General features: G+C 33.4%; 1 protein-coding gene across 3 annotated transcripts; it reads right to left on the bottom strand.

The window, feature by feature from the left end:
- On the bottom strand, positions 2344–3296 carry LOC104757910 (ethylene-responsive transcription factor RAP2-6-like). Of its 3 annotated transcripts, none has more exons than XM_010480696.1 (2): positions 2974–3296; positions 2344–2901 (listed from the first exon to the last, which is right to left on the bottom strand). In XM_010480696.1, exons 1-2 carry the CDS (start codon positions 3164–3166, stop codon positions 2462–2464), a joined length of 633 nt encoding a protein of 210 aa, XP_010478998.1. In that variant the 5' UTR covers positions 3167–3296; the 3' UTR covers positions 2344–2461. The 3 variants fall into 3 exon arrangements, with proteins under 3 accessions (XP_010478998.1, XP_010478999.1, XP_010479000.1); XM_010480697.1 differs by having other exon boundaries at positions 2344–2898; XM_010480698.1 differs by having other exon boundaries at positions 2983–3296.

The following is a 17188-nucleotide window of genomic DNA, read 5'->3' as shown; positions in this document are numbered from 1 at the left end:
AGATAACCAATGAAAACATTTTAATTAATACAGCTCATCATTCTATTCCAATAATAATCATTCACTAATCTATCAAATTAAAATACAAATCAGCTTTTTTGTCTAGGTGGACACATATTTATTCTCTTGGATGATTCGATTTCTTCTTCTTTCTAATTAGCTTTCGTTGTCGGTTCTGATCCAATCGATAGAAAGAGAGCCATGAGATCACCAGCACTACAAATTCAATGTTATTGGGTTTGTGTGATCGTGTGTTAAAAACACTTGTATCGCCGACTTCGTTCAACAAGGAGGGAGAGAGAGAGAGAGTTGGTGTTGAACACTAACATCGCTGCAAGAAGGAAAGAAGAGAAGAGAGGTAGCCATGAGAGAGAGTATGGGAGAGCAAGAGAGANTCTATTCTAATAATAATCATTCACTAACCTATCAAATTAAAACATTAATACAAATCAGCTTTTTTGTCTAGGTGGACACATATTTATTCTCTTGGATGATTCGATTTCTTCTTCTTTCTAATTAGCTTTCGTCGTCGGTTCTGATCCAATCGATAGAAAGAGAGCCATGAGATCACCAGCACTGTAAATTCAATGTTATTGGGTTTGTGTGATCGTGTGTTAAAAACACTTGTATTGCCGACTTCGTTCAACAAGGAGGGAGAGAGAGAGAGAGTTGATGTTGAACACTAACATCGCCGCAAGAAGGAGAGAAGAGAAGAGAGGTAGCCATGACAGAGAGTATGGGAGAGCAAGAGAGATCGTAAAAAATAGAGAAAAAGGAAGAAGAAAAGTTGGTGCCGAGATATGGAGGTGGGAAGCGGCGAACCGGATAACAATCAACGGAGAAGGAGACGTTGCAGAAGTGGTGGATCTGGTAGTCATTAATGTGACTGTGGCAGGCCACGGTGGTGGTGGAAGAGCAAAGTCGGAGTAGATTGGAGCTGGAGAAGAGAAGAACTAGAAAGAGGAATAAGAAAATAAAGCAGTTTGGAGAGGTGCCTTTGGAGGCTCGTCGGCGCCGGATGTGACATCGGATTAGAAAGAAAAAAATACCAGCGTGATCACCATCAAGCCATGAGCTCGTAGCAACTGATGGAAGTCCGATCAGAGTTATATTCAAGAAGTTATGAGGATTACTTCCTACGCAAGAAATTACTGGAACTGACCAAACCAGAAACCCTAGAAATCAGATTCGAGGTTGTCTCCTTGGAACAGTGGTTGGTAGTCCAAAACTTACCCGATCGAGCTGAGATTTGGTGGGAAGCTTCACGGTACTACTGGCTACAGATTCAACGGTGGGATTGTGATTTTAACGGTTAGTTGTTGTTTTCCATTGGTGTGTTTTGAGACATTTGTATGGAGTAAATAGTAACAATTTAATGTTTGGTTTGACAAACGAGGTTGGATGGAGCTGAAGCTCTGTATGAGTGTTCTTGAATATTGGGATTGGCATGATAAAGGAGAAATGAGTTTCACCATTTGAGTTGCAAAGGAGAAGGATAATTCTTGAGATAACGAAACACAAGAAATTACGAAAAATGAGGATATGTCTGAACCAAAGAAAATGGAGATAGATGTTGAGATAAAAAAAAAAAAGATGATGAAAAAGCTGTGACGGAAGATAAAGAGTCAGAAGTTTAGACAGATGGAGACAATGTTGAGACTGAAAAAGCTGTGATGGAAGATAAAGAGTCAGAGGTTAACTTGTGATTGCAGGCAAGACTCATCTTTTGGAAGAAGAGATGTTAGAGTTTTACTAATACTAAAATGCAGACTAAAAGACCACTAGAGTAAAGTACATATCTTTGTTTTGGAAGAAGAGATGTTAGAGTTTTACAAATACTAAACTCAGACTAAAAGACCACAAGAGTAAAGAACATATCTTTGTTCAAAATGCTTCATGATGGAGCAAGAATAATGAAGATACTTCTTTGATGAAGAGATTGAAACTATGAACCGATAGGTGAAACATTTTTCTTCATTTTTATTTACTCGTAGTTTTAATGCTACATAAGCATAACTATGACGTGATTTCGAATATGCGACAGAGGTGGATATTAAAATATTTTTTGGTTTGGGTTTGAGGCGGATTATATTTCAGAGAATTTCATTATGAGATTTATATGGTATGGTTTTGACATTTGTGATCCTAAAGTTTTTTATTAATTAAATATTTTATATTCTTTTACTGTTGACAAATCATTTTTTAAAGTAAATAAAAAATAATAAATGATAACCAGTCAACACATGTTTTGATTTTTTAATTATTATTGCAAACAACATATAAAAATTATCTTTAAGATATTTAAAATAAAAACAAACAAAAAATAACCCGCGGCGTAGCGCGGGTACTATCCTAGTATTCACAACATTGGAAGACAAGAAGGCAAGAATCGGATTGAAGTTGTATTAGAAGTGATAAACTCGCAAATTGAATACAAAGAGATACAAAGCCTTGATATGAATTAACCATACGAGGGGTAGTTGTATTGGTCATACTCGGTCCATGGTTGTGTGAAAAAGTGGTTTTCCTCCTCTCTTGGCTGCAACATGCCTATTAATGGTGGTTGTTGCTCCGTATATCCATAGGAAGATGATAAACTTGGACATTGTTCCAAGTATGTTAGAGGAGGTTGCATTGAGTTCTCCAAGAAGTGAGAATCTGGTTGAATCGTCTGAGTTCCTACATTTTCGGGGAAATTAAGTTTCGCTTTGCTGCCTCTAAAGCGGAGTGCCGCCGCATCGTATGCTCTTGCAGCGTCCTCGGCTGTGTCAAAGGTGCCAAGCCAAACATGCATCGCCTTGTGTGGGTCTCGAATCTCTGCCGCCCATTTTCCCCATGGTCGTTGCCTCACTCCTCTAAATCTCTTTGGCTTCTCCATAGACGTTGAGCTTTCACATTCTTCTGTCATTGTTTCACTGGTTAGTAGTGCACACAATAGCTATATTTTTTTCAAGTTTAGTAAAGCACACATACCAGCTGAACCGGTAACCAATGGTTGAGGAGGCAAAGCAAACTCTTCTCTTGCTATTGTGTGACCCGTTGTCCACCTGGCGGAATCTGAGGGTTCGGCTTCGCCGGAGACAACATCTGTCAGTGCAGACACCATAGCCGAAATAGCAGTAGTAGACAAATTGTAACCTGGGGGATAATATTCTGGCTCGTTCATGATTCTTGTTATTTCTTCGGCATTGTAGTAATATTGGCCATTGCCGGTTTCCTCGTTGGACTCACGTTGGTTCGCCAGTTTTGTGTTGGTCAATGTAATCAAATTGTGTTGTTTGTGTCTTGTTTTTTAGTAGAACTGATTGTTAGTAAGATATGTAGAGCCAGTGGAAAGAGGCTTATATAGTCCATAGTCTCTGGCCAATCTAACATGTCTTTCTCTAGCCGCCATACAAATAGTGACATGTGGGAGAAATAGACATAACCAAACGATTTCCTTACCAACTTGAATTACACCTTCATGAGTCGACACGTCGATTGATTTAGCTACACTAATATTATAAATTCTTAAAACATTTTTTGGTTGGTTATTATTTTCTATTTGTAAAGAAAAAAAGTATCACTTAAATATTTTTTCTTGGTCAACCAGTTAAAGATATATATTTTTCTGAAATGCACATGTTGAATATCGAAAAAACGTGTTCACACGAAAGGCCTAGGAATCAAGAGTACAACCCAAAATGATTCGTCGGTGATCTCTTTAGATAAGTTATTCAGAGTTCATGTCCGATTTGAGTTATTGCAATCTCTCTAACTACACTTGTTGTAACTGCCGACATCATTGATCATTTTACTACAATCATTTCTTATCCATGGAGCTCTGCTCAATATGAACAAAGTTCCAAAACTATACCAGGTCACAAGTCACAACAATCTTTTCTTATCAATATATTCATTGCACTATGGAATTTTATCTAACATTATATATCAAACAAGAACCGTCCAAAAGTGTTGTTGAAATATTATTAATTGTGACCAGTCGTTGTGTTAATTCTAAGCACACAATCCATATTTACTGTAGAGATTTTAATATGACTAAAAAAGACGGGATTGGATGTCAATCCATGAAAGAAAATTCTTCCACACGTGTGAAGTAAGTCTTGTTATCCTTGGACGAAAAGACAACAACAAAATTATAAAAACAACTCTTATAGTTTTTTTTCTTAATATATATGGTGCCGCTTTATTATTTTTATTATATCTAAAATAAGTAAAATATAAATATAATTTAATAGTTTTCTATTTAAAATAAGTAAAATATAAATGACAACTCTAATAGTTTTTTCTTAATAACTAGTATAAATTTTGTTCAATTTTTTTTATATATTTACGATGTATGCAAATTTTGAAATAAATTTGAAAGTATTGAAAATAGAAAGAATAAGACCGTCAGAAAATTATGTTTTTTTGGTGGTAAGCCAAAGATGTAATCATATAAGCTGTCTTCTAACTTGGATGAACCCAGTTTCTTCAGAGAAGAGACAACTCTAATAATGTAGTTAAGAATATGAGTGTGGCAACAAAATTTAAATTATTTAGAATATGAATTTGGTCGGTTCATACATAAATATATGGGTTGGTCGTGGAAGCCAATTGCGCTATTGGAGAACTTATCTTTTATGCATGTGAAATAACTAGACTTTAGAATGTAATATGTATGTTAATTTTCAACAAAAAAAATTGTCTCTTGTAGTTATTGTAATCAATGATAAATGTCTTATGCAGATGCAGTTGTGCAGGAAGAGTAGGTAGACAATTTTTACACGATATATTTCGGTACCACAACGTACTATAAATTTAATCTCTTATAAATGTACATTAAAGCGTTAATAATAGGATTTGAATCCATTTTATATATTGGAAAGAACATAGCTTCTAAGGAGGGTGTATTGAACTAGATATTTTAGAAGATTTTAGGGTATTCTTAAATCTCGTGTTATTTAATTGGTGATTCTTAAAAATCTTTTGAAATCTAGTGTTATTGAATTTGAAATTTATAGAAATCATTTAAAATCATTCACAATCACTTGTTATTGAATCAGTAATTTATAAATCTCACTTTAAATCTACTATTATTCAAAATATTACAACTTTTAAAAAAACTGGATTTTAAGTGATTCCAGGAGACTTTTTAAAACATTTTTAGTTAAAAAATATGAGTGATAAAATCACACCCATAAGGTGAGATTTTGAAGGATTTCAAACAAAAAATAAAAAATGAGTATGAAACCAGTTACATGTCTGCAACTTACATTCGTTCTCTCTCTCTCGTCGACTCCCATGCGCGGCTGTGGGATATAAAAACTCCGGTCAACATCCATGTGGAGAACGAGAGGTTGTCCAAGGAAGGGGAATGGTCTCGTCCAAGACAAGGCAAACCAGGCGGCGTGTGGAGCGAAGTATCCGACTTACTTCGTTAGTTGTTGGGGGTAAGGATGTATATGGGAAGCTTATTGCCGAGGCATTGGTGTTCCTGGGTTCATCTGAATTACGTGATATATGTGAATGATGGGCCAACGGGACATGCCTTGGTCATGCTTCAGTCGGATAGTTAGAATTCAATAATTATTGTTGGTGGTGCTAATATGAAAGCTTGGCCTGAGAAGATGAGTGATGATGATATTGAGATCATGAGGAATGCGTGTATTGTCATGCTTCAAAAAGAGATCCCAGATGCTAAGGTTATATTAAAAATTCAGTTTTAAATTACTCTCTTGAAATTGAAATGATGCTAGTGGTATCTTGACAACGATGCCAACATTTGGACTAGATATATAGGTTGATCATATGTTTGGATCATCTTGATGGGATCACTTAGCTTGTTCACTTGTCTCCTTCAAGACTTTAACAGTCGTTCCCGTGACGTTGAAATAGAAAAAAGAACAAGAGAACAAATCACATAATAATAATACTTTCCTTATATTTTATTTTAAATATCCTAAAATACTCCAAAATCCAATTATAAATCTCAGCAAATCACAAATCATTTTTGCTAATCTCTAACAAATGACTAAAAATCTTCTAAAATTATACTCAAATTTCTCAAAATTCTAGAATATTAAAATCCCACCAAATCTTCTAAAATATCAAATCCAATACACCCCCCTAAGAAAAAAGAAAAAAGTCATCAAAATTTAGAAACACACATCCGAGATTGTTCTCTTTTGGACTATTTATAATTTTTTTTCTTTTCTTGTGTACAAAAATTATATTGTGCTTCTCTCAATATATAATATATAGGTATTCGTTGGTGAGTCTTCATGTCCACGTTTATCGCGTAATAAACAAGATGTTCGACCCAGTGGCAGAGCTAGAAAAATTATTTATGGGTGTCATAATATTTTTTTTCAAAAGAAAAAGTTATATTAAAAAATGTTATTACAAAAGTTCATTATAAATATAAATTCTAGGTTCACTCGTACTTTAAAAACACTAGGTGTTAGCTCAAGCTATGCGTGAGTTCTTACATAAACGCTATTCTATTTTGATAATAATATAAATTAACATGTTATTATTATTTTGTTTTTTTGGTGTACATAAAAATTTAAAAAATACATAGTATGAGTTTAAAGAATATGTCTTATGAATTTAAAGAATACGTCGTATGAATTTAAATAAAGTAAAGAAATCAAATTTTCTTTTGATAATAATATATTTAGTATAATTAAGTCATATTGTATCTTACATGCCATATGACATATATTTTTGTAGTTGTAGTCATATTTCAAAATCATTGTAATACATATTTTCATAAAATTTATTTTGTCGTGTTAGTTATGCATATTTATTTATTTATTTATGGTGATAGCTTAAAGAGATTAAAAATGTTTCAATTAAGAAAAAATCAAAATAATAAACAGTAAGTTTGCAGTGTCTCATACATATATAACTAAGTGAGTTTAACAATAGGTTATTAGACTAATACATTTTCCATAAATATAAAATAAAAAAAGCAACTACTTTATTAGGTTATTATCTTAAAGTCTTTAATTGTGTATGGACTTTGATTTATATAAAATGATAATGTTTCATATAGAAAAAAATAATTAACATATTATGGCGTAATAGACACATAAACATAAATACTATTTCTTTTGTTAACAAACCTTAAGACCTAGAATGGAACTTAAGTTTCCTCTTTTCAATCTAATATATATATATACTAGGTAACAATCCGCACTATGTGCGGGATAATTTGATTTAAAGAAAATAATTATAAGTAAATTTATTTCCTAAAACTAATATATGTTTGTGTCAAATATAATATTATTATGTAACTAAAGTATTTTGTAGCTGCGTTTCTTTTGTGTAAAAAATACTTTTCACTGGTGAAATCTTTAAATATGTAAGAAGTTTTATGGTAGAGAAAATATTGATAAACTATTATTATTTATTGCAACATGTCTTTTGTATGGTTTAAAAATCAAATTCATATCTTCTTAGGTTTTATCGTATAATCATAACAATCTTGCATATTTATTTTGTAACCATAACAACATATACTAAATTATGGTAATTTAATTATTTAATTTTATTATATGTGTTTGGGCAAAATTAATCAATTCGTTTAAAGACTACGGAAACAAGAAACAAATGTTGAATAGTTGCTTTTATTAATCAAAGTATCAATTGCAAAGTACAAGAAATCAAGCACAGCGAGTCAATCTATGAACTGAGTTGCGCGTCTTGAAGTTTCGTGAAGTATCTTGCCTTTGCTATTGATTTCCTCTCGTATCATGAAGACATAGCTCCCTTTTTATAGAGAAACCTTCCCAACCCTAATCCTCATGGGACTTGGATTCGTGTAACCGTCTCTTCATGAGATAAGGCCGTTTTCCGATATTCTCTTCACAAGATAAGGTTATTTTCCAATATTCTCTTGATGAGATCAACTTCGAATATTCTCTTGACAATGTCGTTTCGTCAAGGAACACAGTCGGTGTCAAGGTCCAGTTACGGCCCGTATTAACTCAATGCTTGCCGTTACGGCCTATATCAATAGAATCTTCTAGAGAATACATATTTCTCCATTATTTATGGAATATATCATAATTATAATAGAATTTATCTATTATAATTTATATGATTAAAATTATGCCCAACAGTTTGCCCCCCACTCTCTATTTTCTTAGTAAGAATTTAGAGAGTAGTATAGACAAATGGTATTATTTTAATAAATAATAGCTAACCATTCATTAAGTTAAGGCATACCTCTAGACGTGGACGTTTTCTCGCACTTCATTTTAACTCTATGTTGATTCATTCGCTGCCTTCTATTAACGATGTCATGATCCACATCGTGATCTTGTAGTTTTGTTCCATTGTTTGCTCTAACAATGTTACATCACGTCCCAATGTTGCATCGTGAAAATGTTTTACATTGTGAAGATGTTTCGTATCTTGATGGCGTTATTTTTCATGAAGGCGTTTCATATCGTGATGATATTTTGCATCAAAAACGCTCTGCGTCGTGACGATGTTGCACGTCGTGAAGATGTTTTATGCTACGATGACTTTTGAATGTTTTTACATTGTAAAAACGCTTCGCGTTGTGACGATGTTGCGCATCGTGAAGATGTTTTCTATTGCGACAACATTTTAAACATTTTACATTGTGGAAATGCTCCGCGTCTTGACAATGCTGCACGTTGTGACGATGTTGCACATCGTGACAATGTTTTTTTTTTGCGACGACGTTTTAAGCATTTCATATTGTGGAAATGCTCCGCGTCTTGAAGATGTTGCACGTCTTGACGATGTTGCACGTCTTGACGATGTTGCACGTCTTGACGATGTTGCATGTCGTGACGATGCTGCAATTTTTGTTATTTTTTTTTGTAGACAATTTTGTAGTCACGAGTATTATGTTATGATGCTGTTATTACAGTCTTGCCATAAAGCTGCATCATAACAACGCTCCATATCGCAGCGATGTCCTGCATCATGATGATGTTTTGCAGTCAATGCCGTGATGATGTTGCATCGTCGTGACAATGTTCTTGCATCATGACGATTTTGCATCGTGACAATATTTGTCATGTGTCAAATTATTTTTCCTCGTTAGCAAGTATTTTGCTGTCAAGTTCATGTATCTTCTGCCCAACCTCAGGTGGATATTAGATTCGTTAATTTGCCAATGCGACGTCTCGCTAACAGGCAGTTGCAGCGAGTATTTCGCTTTTAGGTGATTATCCAATCTTCATAGTGAGTAAACCGTTAACGTGTTTGTGAATCAATCTCCTCATTACTATATAAAGTAAACAACTTCAAGATCGTTTCCTGTATTGTATGACTTGTTTATCTTGTATCGTGACAAATATCACATCACATGACGTGATTTTTGCCTTGTGACATGTTTGTATCTCATGTTCATGACATGGGTTCTAAGTTTTAGTAGAGAGCGTCTTGAAGGTTTGTGCATCAAGTGACTCACTAGAAAATTCTTGTTAACGAGTGTTTCGTTGTCAAGTTTTTTTTTCCTTCGTTGAGTGCTTTGACACAAAATTCTTGTTTGTGTCTGCTTCTTCAATGGGTTAGCACTTAGCAGCAAATATCTTGCTAAAAAATCATTTTTCTGCTTTGTTTATCTTTAAAACTAAAACTTAATTATTTTCTTGGAAGATCCTATCAATATTAGAAAAGAAACAAAACTAAAATCAAACCAAAAATAAATAATAACATAAAAAAACCTGATATCACCATGACGTAAAAATCGATATGTCGTAGACGTATTTTTCATGTTGATGATTTGCGCTCCTCACTTTCAGTTTTGTTCATAGTTTGATGAGTGTTGTCACTATTACTTAGGATGTAAGTGTTTTCACTTCGAAGTCTTTTGTAAGACTCAACATGTTGAGTCGTTCTTTCATTCCTTTTTACACGAGAATCAGATTGTGACGAGTGTCGATGTCGATGTTGTGTGTTTTCTTCCCATTTTATTTGTGCCAATGCCCGTGAGAGCACATATTCCATGGTTCTGCACTGATACTTCGTAAGCTCCTTGTACAAGTCACCGTCTGGAAGCAAGCCTCTTTTAAATGCGGAGATGGCAGTTGACGTGTTGCAACTGGGTATCGATACTTTTTCCTTGTTGAAGCATCCCACATAGGCACGCAACGACTCATGTCTCTTTTGTCGTACCTCGTAAAGGTCATCCGCTGTCTTCTCCAGGTTCCTGCTGCTTGCGAATTGCTTAACAAAGAGATCTGTCAATGATGCAAACGAGTTGATCGAGCCGTTTGGCAGGTTGATAAACCACTGAAGTGCTGCGCCCGTTAGGCTTGAGCCAAAACCCTTGCACATAGTAGCTTCCCTGCACTCTTTTTGGATGGCCGTCGTGAACATTCATTGCTTGTATTGTGCTATGTGGTCATCCGGGTCGGCTGTTCCATCATACATCTTCATTGTTGGTAACATAAATTTTCTCGGCATCTCTGTGAGTGCAATTTCATCAGAAAAAGGTGTATCGGCATACGAGTGCAAGTTGCTTTTTCGAATTGGTGGAGCCACTCCTGGCAGTCGTCCGATCATGGCTTCTACTGCACCCAAACGCTTTGTAAGCATAGCTTCCAAGTAGGCGGCTTCGGCTGACATGGTGTGTGGTTCATGTTCGACTCCTGTAACGTGCGGTGTGTTAACGGTTCGTTGTTGATCCGTGTTGTCTTCTCGAACAAGGTTCTCGCGGGTTTGCCTTATATTAGGATTTTCTCCGTTATTCTTCTCCCGTGGAGTCTCTAGTCGTCCGTCTTCAGTCGCGGTTGTTGTTCGGGTAGCTGCAGGAGTTGAGTTGAGGTCTTGCATCCGATTTACTTGTACGCCACGAAATCTTGAGCTTGCTTCAGTAAACATTCTTCCTACTGTCATCAGCGAGACGTTCTCCTCTCGTAGCCTAGCGTTATCAGCCTCGATCTGCGTCAGCTTCTGCACCGTCTCGTTCATCTTGGCAGTTAGGACTTCCAGCTGGGCGGCGACAGTCGCTTCAACATTGGTCGTGTCACTTCCATTTCCTATCATCTCACGTAGATTACTTTGCCCCTCTCTCTAGCGCCAATTGTTTGGGCAAAATTAATCGATTCGTTTAAAGACTACAGAAACAAGAAACAGATGTTGAATAGTTGCTTTTATTAATCAAAGTATCGATTGCAAAGTACAAGAAATCAAGCACAGCGAGTCAATCTATGAACTGAGTTGCGCGTCTTGAAGCTTCGTGAAGTATCTTGCCTTTGCTATTGATTTCCTCTCTTATCATGAAGACGTAGCTCCCTTTTTATAGAGAAACCTTCCCAACCCTAATCCTCATGGGACTTGGATTCGTGTAACCGTCTCTTCATGAGATAAGGCCGTTTTCCGATATTCCCTTCACAAGATAAGGTTATTTTTCAATATTCTCTTGATGAGATCAACTTCGAATATTCTCTTGACAATGTCGTTTCGAGGAACACAGTCGGTGTCAAGGTCCAGTTACGGCCCGTATTAACTCAATGCTTGCCGTTACGGCCCATATCAATAGAATCTTCTAGAGAATACATAATTCTCCATTATTTATGGAATATATCATAATTATAATAGAATTTATCTATTATAATTTATATGATTAAAATTATGCCCAATAATATGTTAGTAACAATCGGATTCTAAACTAAAATTTATGAACATAACCTAATTTACTGACTTAATATTTTTGATTAGGCTATTTAAATCTTTTGAGTTAGTCGGTTTGTTAATATTTTCTATAAATGACGGATTATTACCAAAAAACCATTAATAAAAAGTAATGAAATTCCAAAATTAACGCATTCATGTAAAAATACATTTTACCTGTGAAATATGTGAATATGGTAAAAAAATATTTATAAATTGTTAAAATTTTTGGCAATATATACTTTTGTGGGTTTTAAAAATCAAATTTATATTTATTGTTTATCGAGTAACAATACAATTCTACATTATCTACTAATCACTCACATTAAATATATTATGATTTTTTTGAGTAATAATTTTATTTATAATGATAAGAGTTATGTCTCATTTCTTTTAATAGCACACAGATGAATATACAATTAGAATGTATACTCCTATTCGGTTATCAATATTTCCATTTTTTAATCAATAATCACACTAAATGTTGAGATTAATTAGTTTACATACTTAGATATATATATATATATATATATATATATATATATAAATATATATATATATATATAAATAACCACACATCACAATATCCTCTAATTTATTGTCATTTTTATATTTATTTATGAATATATAGAAAACTATATTTATTGGGAATTAAGTTTCTTTTAATGAGTAGAAAATTCAGGGTTAATATACTCATTTTTATAATCAATTATAATAAATATTGAAAGCTTTTTTTTTTTTAACAGCTTTCTTTCATTTATATTGAAGAAATGTGATCCTCATGGAGGAATGTTACAATACAAGAAGGTACTAGATGGTCTATAACATATTGTTCAGAATTTAGAATTGGCATTTTTGCAAGGCAATCTGCAACTTTATTATTGTTTCTTCTTGTCCATTGAAATGTAGCATACTGAAAATGATCCTTCCAGTAATGAACTTCTCTTATCCAATTGTGTACTCTGAAGTTTTTGGTTTCATTGTTAACCAGTCTTTCCACCATTTTGTTGTCTCCTTCAAAAACTACATATTGATAACCGGCAGTCCACATTTGCTTCATTGCTGATATTAGGCTCTGTAGTTCTGCTTCTAGTACTGTCTGCACATTTGTTTGTCTACTATGTCCTGCAGTGAGATAGGATCCTCTCTCGTCTCTTATGATCCAAGCCGATTGTCCCGAGTTTCCATTTTGACTGAACTTGCAGTCGTAATTGCATTTGACATGATTCTCTGCAGGGCGTTTCCATTGTGATCTTGTTGTGTTGTTGTTTCTTCTTCTTTCTTCTCTCTTTGTATTAAGTAACGACTCTGCCCAAATATCAAGCCATTCTCTAGTTTCATCCGCAGCCAAACTTAGGTCTTGTTGCCATGTGAAGGTTCTATGCTGAAATATATGGAGATTTCTACTTTTCCATATTCTCCACAAAATCCATAAAGGTATGTGTGTCTCTCAAACAATGTAAGAGACTGATCATTATAACAATCAAAAATTGCTTGAAGTTTCATTTCTAGCGGAGTAATTGAAGAACACAGAACCTGATTTAGATATCCATTCCGTCTCCATATTTCTTGCACATGCTGACAATCAAAGAATAGATGTTCTATTGTTTCATCACTTTGGTGGCATCTCTGACATAAGGATCAGGTTGTTATCCGTCTCTGGACAAGTGTCGACCCGATTGAAAGTGAATTTGTAACCAGTCGCCAAAGAAAATGTTGGATTTTTGGAGCTGTGTTTATCTTCCATATAGTATTCTTTGTATTCTGAGAGCCAGGAGTGTTCCTCACTCTGTGTCGTTCATTTGAGAGGTTGTAAGCTAACCAATAACCTGACTTTACTGTGTAGAACCCCGAATCGGTATAATGCCACCCTAGTAGATCTGAACAATCTGTAGGACTTAGTTTCATCTGTTGTATCAGCATTTTATCCTCTTCTATAAATAATTCCTCTATCAACTCCATATTCCATCATAAAGGTTGTTCATCCAACATTAACTCACTGACATACCGTAGCTCTGTTTCTGTACCATCTTTACAACGCGGTGGTCTTGGTGGATTCGTTGGTAACCAAGGATCCGATACAATACTTGTAATCTGACCATTTCCAATCAAGAATCTCATGCCCTTCTTCAAGAGATCACGACCTTCCAATAGTGACTTCCAAATAAACGAAGACTTGTTACCATTTCCAGCATTAAATATATTATCATCAGGAAAATACCTTGCTTATAAAAATCTGGATACGAGGCTAGTTGGATTTTGTAGTATTCGCCATACTTGTTTCCCCAGTAGAGCTAGATTGAAATTTTCCAAGTCTCTAAATCCAAGACCACCTTTCTGCTTCGGCACACTTACTCTGTCCCATGAAAACCAATGAATTGATATGTGGCCTCCCTTTTTACTCCACCAGAATTTAGCCATTGCACTGTTTATTTCCTCATAGACTCCTTAGGTAGTTTGAATACATTCATAGTAAAAACTGGCATCGCCATGGCTACTGTTTTGAGCAAAATTTCTTTTCCAGCTGGTGATAGATATCGATGTGACCATCCATTTGTTCTCCTTTTAACTTGATCCACCACATAGTTGAACACATCTGCTTTCTTTCCTCCTATTTGCTCCGGTAGTCCCAAATACTTACCACATCCACCATCATTGTGGATATTAAGTATTCTTCGTAATCTGGTCTTAACATGTTGATGAACCCTTGAACCAAATGTAATTGCCGACTTATTTAGGTTGACTGCTTGTCCCGAAACTCTTTCATAATCTGAAAAGATCTTCATAATTGTTGAGCAGGACTTTGTGTGAGCGTGACAAAAAAATAGTGCATCATCAGCAAACAACAGATGATTAATCGTAGGTCCTGTGGTGCTTATTTTCATCCCCTTTAACTTATTCTCTCTTTCAGCTTTCTGTAAAAAATGACTCAGAACTTCTGCACAAAGAATAAATATATAAGGTGATAACGGATCCCCTTGCCTGATTCCACGTCCTGGAGTGATTAATCCTTGAGGGATGCCATTAATTAACACCGAGAGTTGTACTGTTTCCACACACTGCATTACCCATTTGATCCAGCTTGTTCCAAATCCCATGTGTTGCATTGTGTCTCGTATGAACTCCCATTCCATACGATCATATGCTTTTGAGATAGCCGTCTTCACAGTCATATAGGAGTTAGCCCATCGTTTTCTTTTTTTCAAAGAGTGAAGCATCTCATGAGCAATAATAACATTGTCCATAATGTTTCTTCCAGGAATAAAAGCTGCTTGAGTCTCTGAGATAATCGAATCTAGATGCACCTTCAATCTATTAACCAGAATCTTTGAAATAAAATCGCTCATAGATTTGGGGATATCTATATTTGGTATTAAACAAAGATTCGTATGGTTCATCGTACCTCTCAAAGAGCCCTCCTCAAAGAAATGCGTCACCTCCGCAACAATATCATCTTTGAATTCTGTCCAAAACTGCTGGTAAAAAGCAGCCGTAATACCATCGGGACCAGGTGCTTTATGTGGACCAATCTCAAAAGCTTATTATTTAAATATTGAAAGCTTATTATTTAAATAATTATGGTAATAATACTAACATAAAAAGAACATTTCGTTTTTATATGATTTTGTTAATAAGTTATATATTCTATATTTTTATGAACTTTATATTAATTGATATGTTTTTATAGCCTTTTTAAAATATTTTACTTATATTGATTTTAAGAAATCAATATTTATATTGATTTTAAGAACTAAATCTAACTTTGACTTGTATATTTGTAAGTATATTTTAGTGAAATTTTGCGTTAAAATAGTATGTAATTATTTAATAAGTTTTAATATGTGATATTTAAATTTGTGTGAAAAATGATGATAAATCTAATTATTATGCAGTTATGTTTTATTTGAAAATATATGGCATGTTAATGTGATTAAATAGAAAATTGAAGGCTATTTTGCTAAAAGGTACACAGAGCTCTCTGGGGGCGACACATCAGCTTTTTCTAGAGTGTGCTTCTGTATTAATATATAGGGGATATATATATATATATATTTCTTTTATAACATTAAAATTTGACGTTTTATTTTAAGTTTAACTTTATTTAGGCTATTGTCTAACATTAGTATGTTAAGTCATCAATTTTCTGAAAAATAAATTTAAAATTTTGAGATCAACTAAAAGTTTAATTAAAAATATAAGATCTGAATTTGTAATCAACGATTATTCTTTGTTTTTTAATAATTCATCACATATACATGGAGTCACTACAAACAAATCATAATATAAAGTTGTTTAATTCACGTCATTTTAAAAACCGCGATTAAAAATTATGAGGTCGAAAGAAATTAAAAATTCATTAAAAATATATTTATATACAAATACATATAAAAAAATGACTACAACATTAAAAATTCATTTGAAATTATATTTATATACAAATACAAAAAAGAAAATGACTACAATTGAAAGTAACAAACAACAAAGTATATATTTTTGAGTAAAATATGATAAAATTAAACTATATATCATATATTACATGTATATCATATTCAATTAAAACTGAAACTTTTATTAAGTTAAGATATCATTGGTTAAATCAAGGGAAAAATAATGATATTGTAGAATTTATAAAATTATATGAGATTTGAAATATGAGGCCATGAGGATTATAGTGAGACATGTGACTTTCTTTTAATAGATAATACAGAAATTGATGTTAAGGTAACTATTTGAGAGTTACAAAAATGAAATTAAGTGCATATTAATACATTTTAACATGTCTATTATTTTAAATTAAATTTATTGAGAACACTGCTATGATATTATTATGGGAGTTACAAACAAATTTTTGTAATTTTTCAACTCCTAAAATTAAAACCCATTTAATTTAAAAGTGAGTGTTGATGGGTCCATAATTTGATTCAAAAGTATAATATGTTACACATTGATCGTTTAAAAGGAATAGAAACATCTAATTCTCAAATAAACTTGATTTTTTTTGTTAAAACCAACATATGTGAATTTAAATTTAGCTATGGAAATTTAAAAATAAATCATATATATAAAAGTAGAGTTTCAGTCTCTCCTTATTGGTCCACTTGGCAATGCAATTTTAGCAAAAAAAAATTATATTAAAACACAAATTTAAAAACAATTAATTTTCACATTTAACTCACATAATATAAAACTGAAATCTTTATAGCTTCTCTCAATAAATTATGCATTAACTTTATTTCTCCACTAAGTTGTATTAATTAATTGTATTAAAACAAAACAATAAATTAGAATTGTAACTCTCATTTTTCTAAATGCAATTTTTCATCATTTTTCTTCCTATAAATACTCATTATTCTATTCTCTTAGTCTATCACTCTTTCATTCTCTCATCTTCTTCCACTACTCTCAAATCTCTTTTTTGTTTTGTTTTGTTTTGTTTTGTTTTGTATTTTTTTTTGTTATTGTTGTTGTATGGGTTATAAAAAATCAAATCAAATATCATTGTAAAAGCTTAGTTTTAGAGTTGTATGATATGTATATCTTATAT

This window comes from Camelina sativa, chromosome 17 (assembly GCF_000633955.1).
Source record: "Camelina sativa cultivar DH55 chromosome 17, Cs, whole genome shotgun sequence".
In the NCBI taxonomy this organism is placed as follows: Eukaryota; Viridiplantae; Streptophyta; class Magnoliopsida; order Brassicales; family Brassicaceae; genus Camelina; species Camelina sativa.
This window is presented reverse-complemented; position numbering and strand designations above follow the sequence as displayed.

What these genes read in the sequence shown, in the direction of transcription:
- LOC104757910 (XM_010480696.1), bottom strand. Translation starts at nt 3,166, where the DNA reads ATGAACGAGCCAGAATATTATCCCCCAGGTTACAATTTGTCTACTACT. An exon ending in ATTGGTTACCGGTTCAGCTG is followed by an intron (nt 2,902 to 2,973) that starts GTATGTGTGCTT and finishes AAACAATGACAG; the next exon opens with AAGAATGTGAAAGCTCAACG.